The sequence below is a fragment of the Stegodyphus dumicola genome, chromosome 2 (genome assembly GCF_044657685.1).
Source record: "Stegodyphus dumicola isolate Sdum_Otavi_A_Nest chromosome 2, ASM4465768v1".
Lineage (NCBI taxonomy): Eukaryota > Metazoa > Arthropoda > Arachnida > Araneae > Eresidae > Stegodyphus > Stegodyphus dumicola.
Window position 1 is genome coordinate 36982480 of NC_140769.1, and position 26027 is coordinate 37008506.

Sequence of the window (26027 nt, forward strand, 5' to 3'; positions counted from 1 at the left end):
TTTTAGCCCAAAGGAGCGTTAGATCAAATGCTTGCAACGTGCATGTATGTGTAGTAAAAGGGGGGGGGGAAACGCCACCACCTTTGGGCGTGATATAAAATCTGAATGCTTTCATTTTTTTTTTTATTCCAAAGGGGCTTTGTCACTGAAAGACAATTGTTTTCGTTTTGCGTTGGTTCACTATAAATGCCCGTTTCACTTTTCAAACTTTTGCTACCAAATGTTAGAGTCCTGCATTATATTTGGAGAAATTAAATAATGGAAAATCTGCATAAATGTATGTCTATTTCTGGCATTGTGATAAAACAACGGTACCTAGAGCCATCGAATTTTGAATGACGTAATCTTCTTACGAATATGGGCATGTGGAAGCCCAAATTTGAAATTTGTTTTATTATCGATTTCATATTTTGTAAAACTTTAACGAATTTTTGATTAACAAACACAAGGATTTCAAAGCGAGCCATGGCAACGTTGTGCAGAAAAACATTTTTATCTCCAGCGCGCGAGTATCTGTGTCGGAAATTCTAAAGATATACTCATTTTAAAACTATTTTGCAATATTTGCTGCTAAACTGAATTTTATGGTTTAAATCGAAGAATGTGATATTTCATTAATAAAGGTAACAGACAAAATGTAAAAAAAAAACGCCTCTTTGAAAGTAATTTAAAATCTGAAACCTTTCAGATTTTTTTAAAATTTTATTTATTTATTTTTATTTTTATTTTGTAAAAATTACCTAAGCACTGGCGGATCTCCAAAGTATTCTATATCCAGTAGTGCTTCAGACGGCGTTAATCGTATCCTGAGAAAGGGCACATCGAATCAGGCTCTTATAACTTAAGATTAATGCCGACCAGCAAGCATGCCGAATCGGCCTTAAAATTTTCTGAAATACATATCTAGTTCTTTACTTAAGCAGTTATTCGTTCGCTTTGTTGACACAGCCGAAACAAAGTAAATTCTATTACTAGGTTGTCGAATTCATTTTTGAACGTTTACATTTGTTTCTTTTCGATAGCTATTATTGGATTTCATCGCACACGCACGCATACATACGTATATACATCCACGCAAGTCACACACATACTCTCTCTTTCTCTCAGGCATGTATTCTTTCCGTGCCGAATTATTTCCAATCGCAAATGGAGGGGATTTCATGTTCCCCTCCCTATTCGCATTGTGCTGACGATTACAATTTACGTGGGAGGATTATTATTATCTCCAAACATCTTTATGACTCTGCATATTTTTTAGCTTTTATTCCTCCCCTCCTCTTGTTGGACGAAGAATGGGCCTTTTGTATATTACGTCATAAATGTTTCCAAACTGACTGTTGGAAATTTAATACGGTGAATATATTTTTCTTCAATTCTACGATAAATTTTTGTTTGCGTAAGATATGAAAAACACCAAACTAAAATTGCAGAGTAATTTTTGTGTTGGTATTTCCTTAAGTGCAGTAATAGTAAATGTTACGAGATTACATTTGTCGAACTTAATAATTAAAAAGCAAAAATAATACTTAACGTGTCTGATAGTTAGGTTTAAACTAAAAAGAAGGCTGAGTTTTCAAGAGGATTAGTCTTTTTTTCTTTTTTTAGGAATTAGTCTGTTGATGATTTTGTGGAAAAAGACTAAAAGACTAATTCTCTTTGAAAAGTCGACCTTCTTACATGGAAGTAACAATAACTAATTTTCTTTTGGTATAAATTTTTAATACACATCAAACGTTTTTATTATGATTTTGTATGGTTTTTATTATGACTTGCATTTACAGATTAAAACTTCTACTTAGTATTATATCTCAATTTTCTAAAGAATTAACTTTTAACTGAGGCTTATTTTGCATTTTTATCTCTGCATTTCCTAGAAGATATTCAAAATTAAAAATTAATAATTAAATTTATAGATATACATATGTAAGATTAAAAATATGAAGGAAAATTATTAAAAAATTACTTACTTAAGTGGAACAAATTAATTTACAAATTTAAATTCGTAATTTCAATGAAGTACAACTCCTTTTCAAAGATATGCTTGCTGCATCATTTTGCATCATTATTTCTCTGCAATGCGAAATTTCTTGCCTAATCGCTGTGCAAGATTCAAACAAAGAAGAACTTTTAAATACACTCATGTCCATAAATTAAGGATAATGCAAAATCAGGCAAAGGAAGAGTTAGAAGCACAGCAAATTTGACTTATTTGTAAAGCTTATTTATTAAACAAAAGGTAAAGAGCAAACAAACAAACAAAAAAAAAAAAAAAAAGATGCTATATGTTTGATATTATTAAAAAAATTAACGATTTTTTTCTCCCTGGAGCAAATTACAAAAAAAAAACCTATTTACAAAAAACCAATATTACATGGTTGGTATGATTGTTAATACATTGTATGTCTCCCAGACGATGCAATACAGTCCGTACAACGCCTAGGCATGCTGAGTATCAAATTATCGATCTGATCTTGGGGGATATTACACCACTCAAAAAGCAATGCTCTCCGAAGTTCCGGTAGACATCTAGGAGGAGATTGACGGGCTGCAACTCGTCGGCCAAGCATGTCCCACACGTGCTCTACTGGATTCAAGTCCGGTGAGAATGCTGGCCAGTCCATACGGGTGATTCCTCCGATTGAAGGCATTCGCTTACGATGTTTGTACGGTGAGGACGGGTGTTGTTATCCATAAACACAAATTGTGCGCCCACGGCGCCCCGAAACAAACGTACATGTTGTTCCAGAATGACGTTGGTGGTAACGGGTACCTGGAGCTCTTCATATGAAAGTCCGGCGAGAATCAGACTGCCAGCTAAACCTGGTCTCGTCGGAAAACATCACACGAGCCCTCTGTTGCGGTGTCCACAATGCATACTCCAGGCTAACCGCAGGCGACAGTGAGTTGCAGTAACTGGAACGCATCTGACAGGTCTACGAGCATATAGACCAATCTGCCCTAAGCGTCTGTACACGGTCTGCCTTGAAATTGTCGTACCAGTGGCTGAAGAGACAGGTCTGAGGCTGTGCTCCGCCTGTTTCTTTTGGCAGTAACTGTCAAATACCGGTCCTCATTCGGCGTTGCAACTCTGGGGCGACCTGTGCTGTAACGTCTACTCACATTATCATCATCTTGGAATCGTTGCTAAAGCCTGGAGATGACACTCTGGGCAATTCCAAGTTCGTCTGATGCTTCCAGTTCGGTACGCCCACATTCCAGACGGCCGATAATTCTACCACGTAAAAAATCATCCAAATGCGCCCTTTGTGTCATAACTATTCGGTTATTGCACTGAAATGCTTATAAAGCTCCTGCGAACAATTTTACTTCTTTGCCTGTATTCCTTATATATCACTCTCTTACACTCTCGTCATTGTGACGTACCATCGGTGTCATCTGGTTACATCCTGAAATTTGCATATGATTCTTGAAGATGTGTGTAGTGATTTTACAGGTGATATATTTATTTTAGAGTTCGATTTCCGCGTGACTCCGAATTATCCTTAATTTATGGACATGAGTGTACTTCAGCTGCTTAATACGCGTCACTTTCTTGGCTGCTGTCGTCTGCCTAAACTCTATCCACCATCAGTTTTTGGTCTGTTGTCTTAAAAATGTAATTGCGTTTTATGTAAAATTATGGAGAGCAGATTGCACCCATTGTGCTACGTGATGTATTCCGAATGTGTTTCCAAAGAATTATCTACGTCCTGAAAATAAAATGATGATTTTAACCATCAATCTAGTTGTGATTTTCCCTCCAGTCGTCTACTACGCAGCAATTTCCTGCTATCTTCTAACTGTGTGAGAGCTTCCCTGCTCTGGCCAAGTAAGACAAATAATTGGTGTATTCCCGACTTCTTATCGTACCATTGCCTATTAATTAAAGTTTTGTATATTAACTTAAAGCTACATAAAATTCAATCCAACAGCAAAATCATAAAATATTTAAAAACAGTATATCTTTAGAATTTCGGATAGACAGTCTCCCGTGCTGAAAATAGAAACGTTTTATTAGATATAGTGTTGGAACTGCTCGCTTTTAAATGAGTTTGTTAATCAAAAATTCATTAAGTTTTTTAAAGTGTGAAATAGATCAGAAAAAATGTATAATGCCATTCTATGAAAATACTGAATATTTTTCATTAGCTAGATTATGAATTAATGCATTTTTATCATTTAAATCAATCCAATTCAAAAGTAAGAAATGAATATTAAGAAACTGCATCTATTGCTTTCAAATAGATAATCTGTTAATTCACAAGCACAGAAGGGCTAATTTCGTTTTGGCATTTTGTGTCGAAAATTTTAAAAGACACTTTTCAAATTGTTGCCACCAAATATTATTGCCCTGTTTTATATTTAAAGAAATTAAATAATGAAGATTCTACATAAATGTAAATATGCTTCTCGCATTGTGATAAAACCGACGGTACGAGCCATCAGATTTTGAATAACGTACTCCACCCGAAAATGGGCATCTGAAAGCCCAAATTTGGAATTTGTTTTATTATCGATTTCATCTTTTGTAAAACATTTATGAGTTTTTGATTAAGAAATTCAAGGTTTTCAAAGCGAGCAATGGCAGCACTGTACGGGGGGGGGGAGATTTTAATCTCCAGCGCGCGAGACTGCATCGGAAATTCTAAAGATATGCTCTTTTTAAATTATTTTGCGATATTGGCTGTTGAATTGAATTTTATGGAAGAATATGATACTTAATAAATAATGGTAACACACAAAACGGTACAAAAATTTCCCTTTGGGCGTGATATAAAATCTGAAAGCTTTTTTTATAACTTTTTTAATCTGTTTTACATTTTTTTATTTCAATGTGTAATTATGTAGTAGTTTATCATATTATATAAAATTTCAAAGAAATCTAGAAGCGCATATTTCGCATTTTTTTAAAAAGTTAGATGTTGAAAAGGCGGCATCGCGAGGGAATGATGTTTTATTACCTAAATTGTCATTGTTGAAATTCCTTCAATGTTTGAAAGTGAAAGAGATTTCAGTCTCTCGGAATAATTTATCGCGATAATTATCCAGACAACCGGAAACTGCAGAGAGAGCGCTCACTGTTTTGTTCCGGGTCCTGTGTGGTATTCGGATATGTCTCAGATTCTTTTCCTGTATCCAATCTAGCGAACTGTAAATTACCCTTTAAAAGAAATTTCTTTTAGTAATTGTCAGTGCTTCGTAATTTAGTGTATGAAAAGTCTAGTGTAGTGTATATAGTCTTTACAAATGATCATCATCTAAGCTTTTAATATGGGTTTTTAAACAATAGACTGTTGAATTCTCTTTGTATCAGGATGAGCTATTTTCTGTTGTGCCTTCGTCGAAGATTTTCTGGTGGAACCTAAGTCATATGTTGTGCAACAACATTATGGGCATTCCCCGTTCCGTGAACTTAATCACACTACAGGTTCACCCCCCCCCCCTTTGGGGCACATCGTAGTGGTTCAACCTCCACTATTACCTCTCCAGAGGAGCGGCGCACCACCTGGAAATAGATTGATCTCCAGGCAGAACTGGTCGTCAATCGCTACCTGGCAGTTGCATGGGCGAGCCCGTCGCAGAAGGACGTTACCCAGCAAACCGGGGGAAACACCCCCCGGCTACAGATCCAACCACTCAGAACATGCCTAACCCCTAGGCCGGCCAATAAGTGCCCTTACCCAGGACCTTCAGAACCACTAAGTTCATAAATTTTATACCCCCATGGCCGAGACTACCTAGATACAGATCCTAGCCAGTAGCTTCGCAGATTTCTCTACGTCGACCCCCGGGGGGCATGTGTTGTGCATAGGAACACGGCAGGAACTGACTTGTATTCATGTGTTGCATTTGAAAAAGGTTACGAAAATTCTATGTGCCCAGCCCATTTAGTTGCCGAGAGCTGAACCAAAAGAAATATTGGAGACCAATAATATAGTTATTGACAGACATAATTATGTTATTGACAGATAGTCATTGTTCATATAGTTATTGACAGACAGATAGTCATTGACATTTGTGGGGGGGGGGGGGCAGGAGAATATATTTTAATAAATAATCTTTGTTGTAACTTGTTACTTTTTTTTTTTTTTTTTTTTTTTTTTAGATTTTTTTAGTTAAAGAAAATGTTTCAATTAGAAATTTCCTCCTAAAAATCAAAATCTGTATAAGCATTCAAATTTCGTGTAATTTTACTGTAGTGTCTCACAAAATTTCTTATTCTGATAAGTTTAATTTCTTAAATGGGAATCACGGGTCTCCGATTAACCATTTAAGAAGTATTTAGTCTTGCAATCCTTTTGAAACACCCTGTATTACACAAAAATGTTAAGTGGTAAATTACCTTAAACTATATTATGCATTTTACTGTGCACTTTCTATCTCTGTTTGAAGGCTGACTACTGCCTAAGTCCAGAAGACTTAGGCCTAGAGCCCTAGTTCTTACAAGGTCCGAAATTATTTTAAAATTCCTAAATAAATATCGTGTTAATTCTACCTTATAAAAGTAAGGAAAATGTGTGTTGGAGGTGCTGGAATTCGTTTTGTTTTGAGCTCCAAGATTGTCTTGATTGGGCTCCATTTCTGTACTGCAATTATGAAAATAAGAGATGCTGACATTTCTACCTAATCCTTGAGAGGAGGAGGGGGGATATACATATATGTATATAAAATTATATATATATATACATGTCATGATTTTAAAATGCATAGATGAAAATATTGGACTTTTAAGCGTTTTCAATATTGCGTCATGGCTGAGAAGACAGTAGTGGCTAACGAGAGGACTGACATGATGACGCAAATCCAAGACAACATAACTTAAAGAATCGCAATCTTTTATTTTTTACGCACATATAAAATCATCCTTTTGCAGACAAGATATTTCTTAATCGTAGTTGAATACAATAATTTCCATGTACACAAGTTTTAAAGTACGACGTCATCTTAGGCAGATAAGCAGTAGCGTAGAATAGCAGCGTCTTGCCAGCAGGGAAGCGTAAGTGAAAGAGAACGCTGCAGTTCAAAGGAAGAAGGGAGAAAGTCGATAGTTTCAGTTCGAGTTAGAGAAAGTTTTGGTTTACAATTTAGTGATTGGGCAGGAGATACCGGCATTAAACGTTACATAACATAGAAAGATCTCGAATACAGGAGAACAGATGAATTTAGGTTGAGAGCATAAAATCTAGAATCGTTAATTTTGAGGTCGTCAATTATTTTTAAAGCAGCTACCATACTTTTTTATATCTTACATATATAGACGGAACACCGAAGGTATGGATTCAATTACCTGGCATGCTTTCAGAGACTGTCCGGAGGGGCGCCACTCCCTCCGATTAATTCACGTGGACCTTACATGTAGCCATTATCCATCGCTTAGCCTTGAGCGGGGCCAATGACCCCTCCGGACAGCCCTTAATATCTACCAAGGTCACAGACAAGACAGTATCAGTATGATCCCTGCCAAGCCTGAACCTACCACCGAATATACCGTGGTTTTAATCTATACCTCCATGGTGAAGACAGATTATTTACCCACGGAACCGGTGGACACAAATTCAGCCAGTGGTCTGGAAGAACCTCGGGTCTCCTCATAAAAAATGGCCGGTTCCGGAAATTCCTACCAGTCGATCCGGAGGGATGGGTTGTCCAACATCGATAGCCTATGCCAGCCAAGGCCGAAACCCAAGTCGACATAGTTTCCAGCGGGCGCCACGAGGAGGCTGATGCTGAACTGAAAAAGACGAGATCAAGTTTTCTTGTCTCCATTCCCTCAACCCCTGCCTCTCAGACGAACGCCGGGTCTCCTACCGCAAGCGGTCGGTTCTAGATATTCATCCTCAGGGTCAGGTGCAGGCGTCCGCCCCTAAGATCAAACCATGGAGGTAAGAAAGGCCTTCCTACCTCCATGGATCAAACACCAGGTCTCCCCCGTAAGCGGTCGGTTCTGGATATTTGTCCTCGGGTTCGAACGCCACCCGCCATACATATATAGACAATAATTGATTATATGATCTTAAAATAGTTTTTCTTCTTTTAGAGTTTATCAGATTTTCATTAATTTAATTTTTAACGTTTTACCATGTTCTTAGATTTACTTTTATTAATACCTTTTTACATGCTTTAACTCGTGCTTTAAATATTTTTACCTCACTAGCGTTAAAGCTTACGATTTTTCTTTATATTCGTAGGAGATAATTTACTTCTTGTTTTATTATATGTGCAAAGGCTGTTCGCACATTTCTTAGACGATTTTTATTCTAATTACAGAAATATTTTACTGAATTTTTTTTATTTTTATTTCAAATGTTCTGTTTGATAACCCTTATTCTTCACTATCTTTATACACCGTAATTTTCAAGATATAAAGAGATATTTTATCCCATCGCTCTTGAACAGCTTTCCAAAGTCTAAGGAGGTTGTAGGTCGACGTCTGGACAACCCGCTTTTAAAAAGTCTAAAAGCGCAAAAATACACTAGTGATAGAACAGGAGATTTAGTAGAGATATGAGTAAAGTCCTTGATAACCGTTTCTTGTTCCATTTTTTTTACAGGAAATTAACCGTAGATTTTGAGGCGTCGCTGCTTGCTTTGTCTTAATGCAGTTCTACTGATTGATCACACTGTGTAAAAAGAGGAGGTATTTTATATTTGAAAATTGGGTATAATATATGTTTTTCATAATATGTGCAGTTGATCTTAACATTTTTCTACACACTCTTTATTTTTAATTTGTTGTTATATGAAAAACCAGCAACAATCATAAATCCCGTAGAAAAATTTTCTTTAGATTCCTTGAACCATGTGTTAAGATTTAATTACCATTTATCACTTTGTTTGCATTTGATACTGAGCATTTTAATGATTTTGCAGCTGTCCTTAGAATTGGCGGATTTTTTTTAACATTTAAGATCTTATAAGGTATTTCTCCCGCCTTCTTAGCGAGCCTTCGTGGTGGAGTGGTCTGCACACATAGCGCGTAGTTGAAGGGTCCGCGGTTCGATTCTCGGCGAAAGCGTTGCATATTTTTCATCTTGCCTGCTTTCAAAAAATATCTAATGTCTCTACAATCTTACTTTTGCAACATTTGGAAGATTCTGGTTTTTTTTTTTTTTTTTTTTTTTTTTTTTTTTTTTTTCTTCCCCTTGGATACGTATTTGAAACAATTTTTTTCACTTGAAGCTAAATTTTGACGTTTTTTACTTTTGTGTTGACATTACCTATCGCAGCTTCATATATCGAAAACCCACGAATAATTTTTTTCGAAAAGCGCAAACAAACGTAGCCTTCCATCCATTGCTTCTTTAAAAGCGAAATTTTGTGTGAGCTCAAAAATAGCCAAGTAGCAGATGATAATTTATACTTTCAAAAATATAGTTGTAGTTAAAAAAATTTCAAGCAAAATAATTTTTTTTTTACAGCAAAGTAAAATCGTATAAAATGTGTGCGAACGGCGATATAAAATGATGCGATGAAAAAGAGACGTAGCAATATTGATGACGTAGAAGGTAGCTCCATACTGAAGAGGAAACTTGGCAGCCGGGTAAGATTAAATATTCATTTTTATTTCAATTGTCATTTGCAGCCACAATTTACTTGGTGCTGTAATTGAGCCTATCCAAAAATATTTGCATTTTTGATACTGTTAGGATAGGAAGAGAACAAAGAGAAGTAGCTTGTTAATAGAGACACGGAAGCTAAAGTACGCAGTTATCCAATATGGAAGCTAGCGAAAAAAAGGTTTTGGTTCTCGAAATTTTGAGTTTAGGTTCCGAATTAGCTACGTCATCAACGTTACGCAAGCCATGTAAGTACACTGATTTAGAAATAACGCAGTCCAGAATAATTATTACTACCTTTATTATAGATAGGAAATACCCAACTTAAAAATGAGGAATTAAGAGGCTATTGTAGGCATGATTAGAGTGCCATGTGAATTCTGGTTGCAAATATCAGTCGAAATAAAGTTGAATATTTAATCTTCTTTGGTTGCCATGTTTACTGTGCATTACGAATTCAACGTTCTACATTATGCACCATCGACAATTGCGAACTGTAGCTTCTATCTCTGAGCTGCTTGGTCGCTTTTTCATTCTGCTCTGTTTCTATTACAACAGTATCAAAAATGTAAATATTCTGGAAAGAGGCACGATTCAAGTGCGAAAAGAATTGTGGCCACATTTATCAATTGAAATAAAAATGAATATTTAATCGCACTCGGTTGTCAAGTTTGGTAGTTATTACGAAGTTAATATTTTAGCATTCTACGCAATCAGAATTCTTTCTCTTCAGTATGGATCTACGTTCTAAGCTATCTGTGTGCTACGCCATCAACATTGCTACCTCGTTTTCATCACACATATACACATACGCTGGCCAATGAAATTAGAAACCCAAGATCAATATTTTATTGGGCAACCTTTTGCTCAGTTAACTGCTCTGATTCGTTTGGGCATCGAGTCTACATGCTTCTAGAGTGCAATTTACGTCCATAGAATACCATGCATTGTCTATGCAACTTTTTAGATCTTGTAAATTAGACGGAAGAGGAAAGTGCTGTCGGATGCGTCTTTCCACCATAGCCCACACATTTTCTGTGAGGTTAAGATCCGGGCTATGCGGTGCCCAGGGAAGGTGTTGGATGTCAGACTGATGTTCACCGAACTAATTTTGAAAATTCCTGCCACGATGTGTAGTTACATTATCGTCCATGAAGTATCCGTCGCCATCAGGGTAAAAATGCAGCATTGCAGGGTGCACTTGATCTGCCCGTATATCCAGGTATCTCATGGCTGCATGTCTACCCTCGAGGAACACCAGGGCAGCACTTCCATGCCAGCAGAACATGCCCCATATCGTGATACTCCCACCAGACCCTTGCACAGTGCAAGTAAAGCAAGATGGATTCATGGCTTCATGGGGTTCTCAACAAATTGCGACGTCTTCCATCAGTGCAAAATAAGGTGTAGCGTTATTCATCCGACCATTTTACCCGTTCCCAATCATAACATGTCCAGTGTCTTCTTTCCCGACGCCACTGCAAACGAATCCTTGTATGTCGGGCAAAAATGAGTGGTCTTCTCACAGGCAGACTAAGCATTCCTATCCTCTGCAATTCTTTGCGCATGGTTCGAGCTGAAATCTGTTGGGAAGAGCCTTGGTTGGCGATCACTGTCAGTTGAAGGGCAGGTGGAAAACTATGCTTGAACCACAGTTACATCTTCTAGAGAAGGACTGTGGGTTCTGATTCCAGCTTTTGAAAAACCTTTGATGTGGCTGCTTTTGAGAACCCAATGAGATTTGCTATCTTCGAAATCGAGGCCCCTGCTAAACGGGCACTAACAGTAAGCCCTTTTTCAAATGTTCTATCGTTGAAAGATCTATCGTTTTTCCCATTTTACTTCATTCATCGTGAAACGCACGCTTACACCTTACTTATACTAGCATTCTACCGACGTGTAACCAACGTCATAAAAAAATTTGCATACTACATTCCTAGCACGCATTCAAATGAAAATCTCAAAGGTTTCTATTTCACTGGCCAGTGTGTGCATATCAACGAAAAAGTATCATAATTTATTTTATTTAGTGTCTGTACTTTAAAAAGTTTAAAGTAGTTTAAAAAAACGTGCTCTTCGTCAAAGCAGCAAAACATCAGTTCGAATGGTGCACGTGTATATAGTATTGTTGCGTTTTTCTTCTGACACTGTTGCGTTTTTCTCTTTCTTCACGTTCGTACGGGGTTAATCAGATAGCTCCAAAATCACTTTTACAGTCGTCGAAGAACTACTATAAACACGCTGACACTATCAGCGACACAGTCTTCACACTATCAGGTTATAACGGTCGAGGCAGCCTCACTGCAAAGCACCCGAGCACAGCTCCCAACTCTGCTTGGTCGTTCTCGGAACTCCACGTACTCTCGAGACTCTCCACGCGATGCACTCGACGATACACAAGAGTATAGCTCTCGACACAGCACAGTCTAAGACAAAACTCGACGATGCACTCGACGACCAACTCGACGCTAGACTTCGTGACACTTGCTCAATGAGTGACTATCAGCTCGCTAGACGAGGCACATACACTGACTGACTGCGGACCAGCAGGGTTTATATAGCTTTCGGCTTCTGTTCGAGAATATTCTGGGGTAAACCGGTAAGAATTCGTTCCAGAAAGTTCTCCATCTGTCCATGGTATATCGCCAATTTTGTCGCCAAATGGGCGATTTATCGCCAAATTTGGCAACCAGCTTTTCCTTACCATTTTATGACAACCCTAGAACTGCTTTGCGGGGAAGCCATCTTACCGCGCCTTTACATTTCGTAACAGTATTATAACGGGAAGTCAAAAGCTGCGCAAGTCTGGGCCAAAGAATATGTATTGTTAAGAAGGAAAGCTTCGCAGCAGCAGAAGTGGCTCCCTCCGAACAACTGCGCATGTGTGAAATATCTGTCGCCAAAAAGCGCCAAAGCTCGAAGCTGATGTCGAAGTTCGAACAGGTTTGATGGTCGCGTTTATCAAGAGTTTAAAGCTGTGTGACTCCATTTTTTTTTCTACATATTGACAGATATAAAATCAGACATCAAACTGCGATATGGATAATACAAGTTCAACTATTAAAGCAAAAAAGCACGAAAATTCGAGTTTAAATTATCGCGAAAAGTCGAAGAACGATTCATCTTAACCCGTGTTCCTGAACTTCCTGTACACGTGGCGAGGGTGGAAAGTCTCGGCCATCTACATCACAAAGGGGGAAATTCTCGCCAACAGGTTCCGTCGCCAAATTTCTTGGCTAATTGTCCCTCTTCTTTCTAGCGGCGTCGAAGACAAACTGGTTTACATTACGTTATGGAGCCTTCCCTTCTTTACATAGACTTTCTTTGTCTGGGCTGTTGTATTTCACCATATGGTACGGTCCATTCTCGCCTTATATGCATCTGATAACTTGTGAATCACTTTCACTGAAATCGTGAATACTGATTTAACAGATAGAGAAGTATGATTATGTTTTAAACAAGGCAATATGCAGCTTCCAGGAGTTAGATTTTTGTTAAGTTTTTTGTTGCTTTATTTCGCTAGAAATTTGTGGAATAGATCGTTGTTTTCTAGCGCATAAGAACAAATGAATCGCAGCTTGAAGTAATCGATTACTTTAAGCTGCGATTTAATGTTTAATTATTTATACAATCGATTAATCGATAATCAGTTTTTTATCTGTATTTTTATCATCGATCGATATTAAGCTTATTTTTTTCCGCAATTTAAAAAAAAAAAAAAAAAAAATTCTTTCTGATTTCTCTGATGTCCGTATGACAATATCATGTGATTTTTGCGAGCTAAAATACAGGCAGAAAGTCATGTGATTCTTAGCTGTTTTCTCTTTCGTAATTTCGGCCATGTTCCGGGTTTGGAGATGCGTGCCTCCCAATGAAAATGAAGAAAATAGCGTCATCGTTTTATACTTTTTTATTTCATTCAGATGATTGGTTCTAGTTGACCATTAAAAACACGGAAGCTTCTCGTTTAAGAGAAGGGCAATCTTTTGTTCAGGTCTTAATCTGCGGCATTTTAACTGGACAAGGAAATTCCAATCTTCAAGGTCACTCAGAGTAACCTTTTCGCGAATGTATCCATCATTCTACTCATAAATGAGGGCAGAACCATATGGAAATCGCGGGGGAGTTAAGAGATTACGAACAAAATATCGTGTTTTTCTGTTGTTGTAACTAAAATTTCTTATAGCTTTTATTAGCTTGAAAAAGTTGTCATCCCTTTTATGAATACCACTCAAGCAGATGAATCATTGTTTCGGTAATAATCAAGATATTACCGAAATAATTAATTCAGATACCGGTTAATTCAGATACTTTGTTGAATTAATTATGATTTAAGTGACTTAATTATGACTTGTAAAATTAAGCACTTATTTTTAATACATTAATTCATTACAGAATTGTAATTTATCAAGTTAGTAATGCTTACGAAATCTTGGATTCAATGTTTAATTAATTAAATATTGAATTTAATATAGTCTATTAGAACTCCAAACTGGGGAAAGCGAATTATTGCGCGCTAGTTACGTTTAATAAGGTTTGTATCAATTGGTAATAACGCAAACAAAGTAATGAAGAAATAACAATAAATTTATGGCATTAATAACTATTGATGATCATAGTAAGGTTATATTTACATACAGTGAGCTGTCTTATTGTAGTGATATGAGCTGGCTCAAAAGGCTTGGTCAGTGGATCGAATCCCGGAGAAGGCATGGATATTTGTAAGTCTCTATCGTACCTTTGTGGCAGGGGGGCACTTAATATAGTGTCGGACCTAAGCAAATTTTTACTGTCGCGTGTTAAGCTAACAACAGTTGAAATTCTTGGTGCTCTTGGCCACAATGAAATCGTGTACTTGTTATGTTACTATAAGGCAAACGAGATAAGTCATTCATATACAATAAAAACAAATTATGGGATGGGATTTAATGGATTAATTGGATGGAATTTAAATGCTGCCCTGGACGGTTCGCAGGCTGACTAATTCTAGTACTTTTGGATTCGAATTCGAGAAGTGTATAAGATACAGACTTTTGATAGTGCACTTATAAGCGACACGGGAGCACTCTAGATTTGTTGATTCAAAAGTCCTCTCGAGAGGGTTAATGGTAGAGAGCATAAGAAGGTAAACCTGGTATGTTTTGCCTTTAAAATGTGAAAGTCCTTTAAATGTCCTTTAAATTTGTCTATCCTTTAAAATGTGAAAGTGATCTTTAGCCTTATTGCCTCTGTTGAAACTTAAACTATACAATAAGTTTTATAATTAAAATGATTGTCGTTGTATGGTAAATGTTAAACGATGTAAAAGTTTGTCTGCGCGCGCAGGTGCTTGGCTTAAACCACGCAAACATTTTATAGACAATAAATAGTTAATAAACATTTTATTTATAACCTTTTCTAATATACAGGGGCGTAGCTAGGACAACTGAAGAATTTGTGCCCCATTCTGTGTGCCAAGAATGGAAAACATTTTATTCAAAATTTCGTAGCCTTATTGCCTGACTATTTATGATTTTCTCATATCAACAAAATTTACTGTAACTTAAGTGTATTTTTTTAATGAGGGTGATGATCTGGGACACAGGGCTTAAATCTGGGAATGATCTGCCTCGCTGCTAAGCGCAGTTGCAGTGGTTACTTCAGGAATCTGATTCCCTCATGAATCTTGATTTGGTTTATTTGATTATGGGAAAGCACTCGAGGGCTATCTATATCTAAGAGGAGGATTGCCTTCGTGGAGGATTTTCTAAAGGCCGGTTTACACTTCTCCGAGTGACTTTCGGCGAGCCCCTCACTCTGATAGATTGCTTACACCAATCAGAGCCTCCGTTTGTTTGCAAAATAGATACCGACGTGCAATTTGCTGTGCTTCAAGTTTGCGAAGCATTTTCCAACGAATTAATTTCTGTTTTAGGGGGGAAAAAGAAATCAAAACGTGACTGTGTAGCTTGCCGTGATGAATTGGGAGCATTAAATCAGCTTTTAAATTAACTTCGGGGCAAGGATATCCAAAGTTACAATAACTTCATCAGAATGAGGGAAAGATAATTTGAAACTTTATTGGAAATGGTCACTCCACTTATACCTACCCCCCCAAAAAAAAACGTTCTTTCGAAATGCTCTGCCAGCAAAATTCGCTTCGGTTTTTGGGGACGGGTGACTCCCACAGTTCTCTGCAATATTTATTTCGAGTGTCAAAATGCACAATCAGCATATTCCAGAAGTGTTTGAGGCCATTTTCTGTGTATGGGGTTGAGCGAAAATGATTAATCTTTTGCTTGAACTCTCCAACACCCTCAAATTTTAACATGATAATAATAGCCTTATACACCATCTCTCGGCGACTTTTATTTTAATACTTCCGACTGATTTTTGTAAATAAAATCTAATTTTTGGTAAAAAATTAGATTTTATTTACCGAACCGAACCGAACCAAATAAAAACCGAACAAAAAAACTATAAAACAAAATTTCAAAATTTTAGATTATATTTTATTAGATGTAATTGACCATGAGTAGAAATTGGTCTTTCGAAATTTATATCAACAAAATAAAATAAATGTTTCTCCTTTCTTTCTTTCTTTTTTTTTTTTTTTTTTTTTAATTGAAAACTGTATTTTATTGGGTAGTTGAATTATTTTATTAGGTAGTTTAATAGCATATAATTTAATTGTTTTTGATTAAAGAAAATTCAGAAATAAACATAGACACATGTTTAAAATAAGTATTTTGAATCCCATACCCTAATTTAATTTTCTTCTATGTTTTTTCTACAATATCAAAACCCGAAATTCATTTTGATCAGTAGTTACATCCACGTTATATTTAGGTATTAGTAAATAAACAATGGTCGTAGTATTCAGGTAGTGAAGTATCCCATAATACTTCACAAGATATGCATTAAAAAATGCCATAGTTAGATTATCGCTCCATCTCGGCATTTTCGATATGACGAAAATATTGGACAAGACATCTGTACGAACACTCCTCGGCTCAGGCAAGGCGTCGTCTTGCAATGCAGGTACCCGCGCAGAGCGCTACCCCGTGAATAACATTGTAGCCGATTTTCTAACACATGAAAGTTCGAAATATTTTTAAACACGGTCCATAAAAGTACTTGGAAATGAGCGAGAATAAAAAATCACATAAGAGTTCAGTAAAGATGTGAAACAAAATCTGAAACAGTCTTTGTAGCCGAACGAATCCAATAGCTAAGCCGGTCGAGACGCTTGGAAGTGAAGAGATGTGCAAGGTAAGTACGCAAAAGAAATGCCTTTTATCACCAAAATCAGTGCCTCACAATTAACATGTATTATAAACATAGACAAATAAGTACAACAGATAATATATACTAGACACAAAAGTACTGCTAAATATAGGTACACAGAATAACGCACAATAAGAGTAAAGAATTTTTTTTGGCATATTTTTTTTAAGTAAATATATACACTATTTACAAAATTTAAGGGAGGTGCCTGAGCACCGCACGAGGCCGTTTCTTATTCACATTGCTGACAATGTCATAGTAAAGAATAGGGATAGTGGGATTATGCACATTGTTAATGATATCATAAAATTTTTTTGCCAGTTTGGCAAAATACACATGAATTTCAGAGACTTTGAGCTCACGGTGTATGGCCGTGTTTCTTATGAACCAGCGGCCTTTAGCCACTTCGCGGAGAACAACATTTTGTAACACTTGAATCTTTTTAATAGCCGTAGGGCAGGCATATCCCCAAACAGGAAGCACGGGCCGCAAAATGGTCTTATAGATCAGCAACATGCATTCTAGAGATAACGCCGAGTTCCGAGCAATTAAGGGGGAAAGTGTACTTTTATGTACTCGAAACTTAGAGATAATATGTGTAATGTGTGGGGTCTATGTGAGTTGGTCATCTAAAATAACGCCAAGGTAGTGAGTATGCTTAGTCTAGGGGATTAATTCTCCAAACATTTGGAGCTGAACATCCATGTTGATGCCCTTTTTTCTTCTGGTGAACAGGATGGCATCCGATTTTTGTACATTAATTTGTATCTTCCAGGCCATTAGCCAGGATTCCAGTGCATGAATGTGGTCTTGTGTTGTAATGACTGATCTAAAAGATGCACTTTGTAAAAGAATCGCAGTGTCATCTTCATAGAGTGCGAGTGTTGTGTAAGGTGTCTGTGGGATGTCATTCGTGTAAAGATTGAATAAAAGGGGCCCGAGAAGGGATCCCTGAGGGACCTCAGCCTGGGTAGGTCTGGGGGTGGATATTGTGTTGTTGACACGAACGACAAATTGTCGACCTAAAAGGTAAGAACGTAAGATGTTGGTGATGTAGCCTGGTATTTCCAGGTTAATGAGTTTGTGGAGTAAACCCCCAAGCCAGACACGATCGAACGCCTTGGCCACATCGAGAAACAGAGCAGCGGTGATAGATTTTTCTTGCATGCCCTTGGAAATTAACTCCGTTACATGGTACAATTGGTGAACAGTGGAGTGTGTCCTTCGAAAACCTTGCTGCTCATTGATCAGGATATTATTCTCTACCACAGGCTTGAGTAATCTTTCTAGTATAATATGCTCAGCGACTTTACTGAGCGATGGCAAGAGGCTGATGGGCCTCTATGATACCGGGTCGTCTGGAGGCTTACCTTTTCTTCAAAAGAGGTGAAATGACTGCAATCTTCCAGCTTGATGGGAAGTAGCTTTAGCATGTAGTTTAGGAGTTTGGTAAGTTTGAGCAACATATGCAGACCCATCTTTTTTAGCATCTTTTTAGATACTTAATCGAGGCAGGGCTCTTTCTGGTCTTCAGTTTCTCGATGTAGTCATAGACCTCCTCAAGCTGGACTGGAGGAGTGTTGTTTGCGTAGGGTTGTGCTGGGAAGTTGGAGAGTGTTTGCATGACCAAATTTTCTGTGAGTGGGTGTGAAATGTTGTTAGCGCAGAACTGAGTAGCATAGTGATCGGCCAGCGACTCAGCTTTCTCAGTCTCTGTGTAAGCGATTCCGTTAGAGCCATTTAAGGGCGGAATGTTGGTGTAGCATCTTATAAGTTTGGAGGTAGTCTTCCAAACAGAGTTATCTTCCCCAGATAGCGATGATAGGTGGTTAGCCCAGTCTTTTTCAGCATATTGTTGTGTCAGGAACCTGACTTGCCGATTCAGCTGATTCAGCAGAGCTTTGTCCGGAGGGTAGCGGGATCGCTGCCACTGTCTCCTAGCAGCATTTCTTCTTTTGATTGGGCTTGTCAGTACTTTACTTCACTTTTTGGGACGGCTGAAGGCACAAGTGCTGTTTTGCTGCAGGGCAGTTTGCATATCTGCAGTGAATGTTATAATTAAGTCATCTAACTCACACTCGTCTGTGGTGTTGTTTAAGGCTTTGGTATAAGCAGACCAATTAGTAATAGAGGCCTTACTGAATGGTGTGTTACGAACAGAAACATCAAGCTCAATGAGAACTGAGTTATGATCCGAGGAAAGTTCACTCAGAGTTTCAACATGTCTCGAGGCACAGCCTCTTAACATGAAGAAGTCCAGTACTGATGCTGAAGCATGATCTAACGTGTTGGGGTTTGTGGAGCTGCGATGGTAAAACCGGCCGCCTGGGCAAATCGGAGTGTTACACGTCCTAGGAAAGTGTCGTTTCTGCACTTCCACTCGCGATGGTATGCGTTAAAATCTCCTCCGAAGATGATTCTATTGTTAAGAACGGATAAGGCTTCAAAATCTTGCAAAATAATCCTTCGTGGTCTATGGTTACCTGATACATAGGAGGAGGTAAGAGTGATTGGTGGTGAGGTGAATGGAGTGATTGTGATAGCTAAGGCTTCTAGGACTAAAAGCTGTGGCAATGTATTGTGGTAATGAGCGATGGAGCGCTTAATTAGGATAATAAGGCCCCCTCCAGGACATTGACTAGTTCTTCTTCTGTCCCATCTGTATTGAGCATAGTTAGCAATATTGAAGGAGTAAGTAGGACTAAGCTTGTGTTTCTCTAGGAATAAGACATCAGGACTGTACTGATTTATAAATTTTTAAATTCTGTAATTTTGGCAACAGACCATTTGCGTTCCATGTCACAATTTTAAGCATACTCTACATGATTAGCTGCGTTTTCCTAACCCGTTGACATCTTCGAGGACTAAATACAGAATATAAATTTTCTCCATATAAGTACCAGCATTTTTGAGCTGGGGCATATGCTTTTTAAATATTTGAATTATAAGAGAAATATTAGTGCCTATTTCATTTTCGAATTCATTCATAACAGTAAATAAAGATGAAATTTCAGATAACTGATTACTAATGTTAGAGACAAGGTCTAGGGGTGGAATTAACACGAACAGGTGCAACAGACCATTTGCGTTCCATGTCACAATGGTGACCGCGGACAAATTCTCATTATTCGTGCGAACACTCCTCGAATAGATTTTCAACTGGTTCAAAGTAGAAACGGACTCGCTGACTTATCTCCCTTTCATTTCTATTCGGATGAAATGAACATTAATATTGTCAAAGTAGTCGTAGCGAGGGGCTCGCTGCGGGTCGCTCGGACAGGCGTAAACTGGCTTTAAAAGAAACTGGCTGGTATGCACGTTACGCATGGGAAAAACCATGTAAACGCCCGTTGGTTGAGATTCGAACCCGGGACGCGTAATGGCAAACCGCACATTGAGTTGATCAATGTTAACGAATTTCGCTTAGTGCGTATGCTCAGTGGCGTGCCATTGGCGTGGAAATAAATAAATACTGGCGACTAAGTATAAGCAACCCTGCACAAGTCTTTTCGTCATGTAGATCTTATCGACTGTTTACAATACTATGCAAATTTGTTTCTGTTTATTGCATTTACTTCTGTTTCATTTTAGTTTGGTTTATTTTGTGCATAAACATTACATTTAATATCAGTTATTTATAATAATGTCTTTTACTTTAATTCAGTGATTTAAACTGGATTTCTTCCTTAATTTGTTAAAATATATACGAATGAAACGTATGGCAAATACTCGATCGCTTTTATTCCTCAGAAGTATAATCAATAAATATTCAGCTATTATATTTTGCAATGTTTCCTGTTTTGTAATCCTTCTTAAACGAAAATTTGCTAATATACAATCGGTATGTACACTAAGTTTTTTATTCGCCCGATACTCAGTAAATGTGAAACATGATTAGGATAATTATAGAAACCACAATTATTCTTAACGTTCTGATTTCGATTTTCAGACTTTCCGATTCTGAAGTACGAGATGAGTTTTTTATATTTTTGTATTTATAGAATTTTAAAATAATACAAGAATTTTAATTGTTTCTTGCGGCTTCAAATTATAAATAATACGGCTTAGGCGATTTCTACTGGCATATTTTGCAAGTTAAAAAATGCGCTTGGTATTTTTATTTTTAGATGAATTTAATTTTTCACTAAGTTGTCATAAAAATTTTTACAGAAATTTTGAAACAAAACAGGAAGTATACAATTTGTAAAAAAGGAAAATTCGACTTGATTTTTTTTAATTACGTGCCTACCAAAAAGAGAAATATTTAAAATGACAAATAACTTTAGTTATCTATATTAGAAATTGTTTACATTGCTCTAAGAAATAAAACTAGCACTGTTATTTCTACTCTCTGAATATTATTATGCAAAGTATTTTTGCGTGTTATAAACTTTTGAAGCATGGATCCATCAAGCATATCCACCTAGACACTCTTCACAGCAAATGCGAATCCCTTTGTGTATTTTCTTTTGCTTTTTATTTTTCTTGGAGCAACACACTGTTCTCGAGATATTTTTTTTTTCTTTTCTTTTCTCTTTTTTAAAATTAGGATTCGGTGGTATATAACTGGACTAAGGCCTTTTAACGTAACGAATACAACCCATGTTAGCATTTTAGCAGATTACACGTAAATTTACTATGAAACGGACCCTGCACATGCAGAGCCATCTAGAGTCGAAATAAAAAATACTAAGACAATTTACCCTGTGCAGAGAAACAGCGATATTCGTATTGAAATCCAGGGAGGAAAAATATTCGTCCGAGTTTTTTACGAGAACTGTGGGAGCGGAAGAACTTGATAAACCCGTTCAAATTGTGGGAGCCGTATGGGAAGGGTTAATAGAACTAATCAGTATGTTACATGTTTAATTATTAATACTGCATCTGGGAGGCTCGGAGTTCGAATCCTGGCTAAGGCTTCGCGCATTTTTCTTGTTTGCTGCTTCGATAAACCAATTACTCCACAATCCTGTTTTTTCTCAAAATGTTTCGCATTTAATCTTGAATATGAAGGAAACCAGAATACGCTTCGTATTATTTATTATTGCCTGTCAGTGTGTGAATGGTTAAATCCGCTGAACACTACAAGTTCGATTCCACTTTAAAACATGATGAATGGGCTGGCTGCATAGGTCTTTGTATGGATCCCCGCCCCCCGTGTGTAACATGAATATGAGCTAGTGTCTTTTAGAAAGTCCTCTACGAAATCATTCCTTTTCTTAGGCAGGTAACCTTCGCGTGCTCTTCTGTAATCAAATAATCTACCCTGTATTCATTAGTGTTTATGATTTGTCAATGTGTGGAAAGTTCTCTTATCTCCTATCTGCTGGAATTCACAGAAAATTTTGCTTCAGCTTCAGCTGATAAACTTCGCAGTGAAAATTTTAATGGCTTCCGGTAATTTCATACTTCAGAGGTCATACTGTAGGAAGTATGAGACCATGACTTTGTAAGTTTTCATTTAGTTTCATTAACCAGTTATTACTTTTCTGTCTTTCTCGGTTCTCATTTTCCTGCTAGAATGTAAATTTACAGCTCGCGTGTATTCAAATGAGGTAGAAAGGAGGTAATATTTAAAGAAAGGTTTTATAGTGTAGCATGCTCCGCCTGCTGAAGGCACGTTGTTAATTTGATCCGCTTAAGAGTAGTATTCTGCGTCATTGCATTATTCTCGCCATTAGCCTTGTCACGCCGACCATAGGTCAGAAATAACTAGGGCATTCTCTGGATGTGTAACCGTTAGGCTAACTTACGATTACTTAGTTAAATAAAATTCATTGACTTAAGCCATAAATGCTGGCTATTTTGTAAGCACCAGTGGTGTGTTATGTTAACTTCTGTTGTTGTTGTTTGTTATCTTGTCCGAGGAATCAGTGCAGAGGAGTCAAATAGAAACGAAAATATCCAGAACAGCCGCAGCAACATCAGTAACATCAGCACTGAGGAGCTTGGCAAAAATAGCAGGACAGTCGAAGAGATGGTCTGGAGAAATTTGGATACCAGTACAGTGAGGACAGTTATTATAATTTCGCTGGCCATCAGGGGATATCTTCATTCCTTTGAAGTGTTTTATCCAGAGTCTGGCTATGGTAGTGGAAATGACACGATTACAATTTAGGGCAGAAATGGAATTCTTCATTGATTGGAAGTCTTCGGCTGGCTGTTGCGTTAGCATCGGTAAAGGTTAAGCTGTTGGGAAACTGAGAACTATTTCAAGCGTCTTTGGCAAGGCCCATCACCTTGCTCATTTCCGTAAATATCAACATGCGCTGGTATCCACTGCAGTGTACACGTCCTTTGGGCTGCAGTGATTTTGTTCATGAGCATGATAATGTCCAGGGTAAGCTTGTAAGGATCTTAAGTTTTACTAACGTTTATTTTATTTTAAATCTTTACTTCTTATTTTCTACTTCCGGCCAGAATTATAAGCGTTAAGGTTTTTATGCAAAGTTTGTCTGGCGAACGCCAAGTATTTAAGTTGTGGCTTTTTGCCAAGCGAAAAAGAGGAAGCAGTGAGTCGAAGCAGGCCGCTTACCTTAGAAGTTACGCAGTTGCTTGTTGCCTTCCAGGCCAGAGGTTTTAATCCTCTTGATAAATTTTAAACGTATTGTAGTGTTCACAGTTCTCTGTACTACATACGCTTCCTGTTAATATAAGGCCAATCTTCCACGTTTATTATTCTAAAGTTAAATTAGAGTTTAGTTTTATTTTTATACTTTTACGTTTTGACCCCAAGTAGCGGGTCGGTGTATTCCGAAGTACGGAAGTCATTGTAAATAGAGAAAAATAAAGGGTTTTGTATACCCTTCTTGTGTATCCTGTTTACTTCCCACAGTTTTGAACATAGCTTTAGTAAGCTCTCTGTTCCGAGTCAGGTCCTTGCATGTTCCCGAAGAAGGTTAGAAGGAACATTGAACCTGATAGTGGCGCCCAACGAAGAAGAATAACCATGGCCGAGTTTCAAGAAGAACCTGTGCTGCCTGCAGAAACGGCTCAGAATCCAGAAATGCCAGCTGCCGCCCTGGAAGGATTTGGTTACATCGTCCAGACCATGCGCGCTTCGATGAAACCAGAAGCAACATTTAATGGAAACTCACCGGTAACCAGTTTTTTGGAAAAATTGGATGACCACTTTATGCTCTACCCCGTGCACGAGTTTCAAAAAGTTACCTTAGCTACCAGCGCTTTGAGGGGCCAAGCGCTTAACTGGTTCAAATGTATAGGCAGAAGTCTCTTGGGTCAAGCAGGAAGTCCCACCTATACTTACGAGAATTTCAAGACTGCCCTACTAAAAGCCTTCCCTGTTGTAAGGGATCGTGCGAAATTAGAAACGGAACTTTTCAGTATATATCAACAAAGAATCGAAAACCTCTCAAGCTTTATTTTAAGAAAAATTCACGTCTTCAAACTCTTGTGTGGAAGCCGTCCGGATCCTGAAATAATTCAAGTGATTTTGCCGAGGTTACTGCCCCAAGTGCAAGACTTTATTGAATTAAGAAATCCGACTACACTGGAAAAGTTATTTGAGCTATCAATCCAGTTTGAAAGTAGAAGAACGGCGGACGTCGAAAGAAGACGCCAATACCAACAGCGAAACCAATTTGGTACGCCAAGACTACAGCAAACTCAAGCACACGGCTACGGAGGCAAAGCGAATCAGTGGGCAAGGAAACCCGAGCATTCAAAAACAGCCGGCGACGTCGACAGTTCAATAGCAACCCAGGAAAAAAGTCTCAAGGCCAGGGGAAAAAGAAGGAAAGCACGGAAATGAAAAATAATTTAAACTAAAACGGATTTCTGCTGACGGGAGGGTGCGGAAATCCGAAGGCCACGAAAACCCCTCTTCCTACAAGTTAAATACAGTAATGGTGAAAAATTTGACTCTTCCGAAGATTGAAGTGTTGGTGAATAATATCCCAGCCACCGCACTCCTGGATACCGGCGCGCAGTGTTCCTGTGTGGCAGAAGATTTTTTTAGGAAGTATTTTCGGAAATACCGCAGATATAATTCGGATAATACGACAGTGTTAGCGGCGCAAGGAGAACTATGTAAGTGCATAGGTAAAGTACCTCTGTATATCCGTATCAAGGACGAACGAGTAAAGGTGATGTTTTTTATAGTAAAGAATCTGCAAGCACATATAATCTTAGGGATAGATTTTCTTTCAGGCGCACAAGCAACACTGGATTTTAATGAAGCGTCCCTTAAGCTGACAATGAAACCAGTTCATGCAGAAAAGGCTGAACCGCCGATGTTAAAACTTGACCACCTCCCTAATGACGAGCAAGGAAGAATACGACAAGTGGTAAGTGAATTTGTTTCGTTATTTAGTGATATTCCAGGATTTACTCAGGTTACTAACCATAGTATTGACACCGGAGATGCAATGCCAGTTCGCCAAAAACCATACCGGTATGATAAGAATAAGGAAAAAATTATAGAATGGCATATTACCGATATGCTACGTAAAAAGATCATAACACCCATCTCAAGTAGTTATGCTAGCCCGGTGGTGTTATGTAAGAAAAATAATGACTATCCTTTGACGCATCCAAAAAGGTGGAGATTCGCTATTGATTACCGTAAATTAAACTCCATAACTAAATATCCGGTATATCCGTTACCGATCATTGAAGAAATTCTAAGGAACATAAAATCAACCAAATTTATGACGACTTTAGACTTAACGACTGGTTATTTTCAAATAGGGGTTAGGCCTGAGGACGTGCCTAAGACTGCTTTTATAACCAAGTCTGGCACTTATGCATTTTTGCGTATGCCGTTTGGCCTTTCAGGGGCCCCGGCAACATTTCAGCGATGCATGGACATTGTGTTAAGACCTGTTCTTGGAAAGTCCACATTTATCTATTTAGACGATATCATTATTACTAGTGATAATCTCGACCAACATGTACAGGATTTAAGACAGGTGTTTTCTTTATTAAATGAGGCCGGTCTAAAAGTTAATGTCGAAAAGTGCAAATTTGCAGTCCCTGAATTAAAATATTTAGGTTACAAAATATCTCAAAAAGGAATCGAGACAGACGAATCAAAAATAATTGCTGTACAAAAGTATCCGACTCCAACCACGGCGAAGAAGCTCTCTTCTTTTCTAGGACTTTGTTCATATTATAGGTCCTTTATAAAAAATTTTGCAGCTATTGCTGAACCATTGTTAAAATTAAAAAGGAGAAAGGCAAGAT

At 37.8% G+C, this 26027-nt stretch overlaps 1 protein-coding gene across 11 annotated transcripts in view; it reads left to right on the forward strand.

The window, feature by feature from the left end:
* SNF4Agamma (SNF4/AMP-activated protein kinase gamma subunit) overlaps positions 1–26027 on the forward strand; it is a 559866-nt gene that overhangs the window by 336281 nt on the left and 197558 nt on the right. Inside the window, exon 1 of one of the 11 annotated variants that reach the window (XM_085810587.1) lies at positions 1132–1353. The exons of the other annotated variants lie outside the window; for them this stretch is intronic. Coding sequence (XP_085666713.1) covers positions 1147–1353 — 207 coding nt within the window. The 5' untranslated portion in view covers positions 1132–1146. Of the gene's footprint in view, positions 1–1131; positions 1354–26027 lie in introns of those variants that run through there. 11 annotated transcript variants of the gene reach the window in all.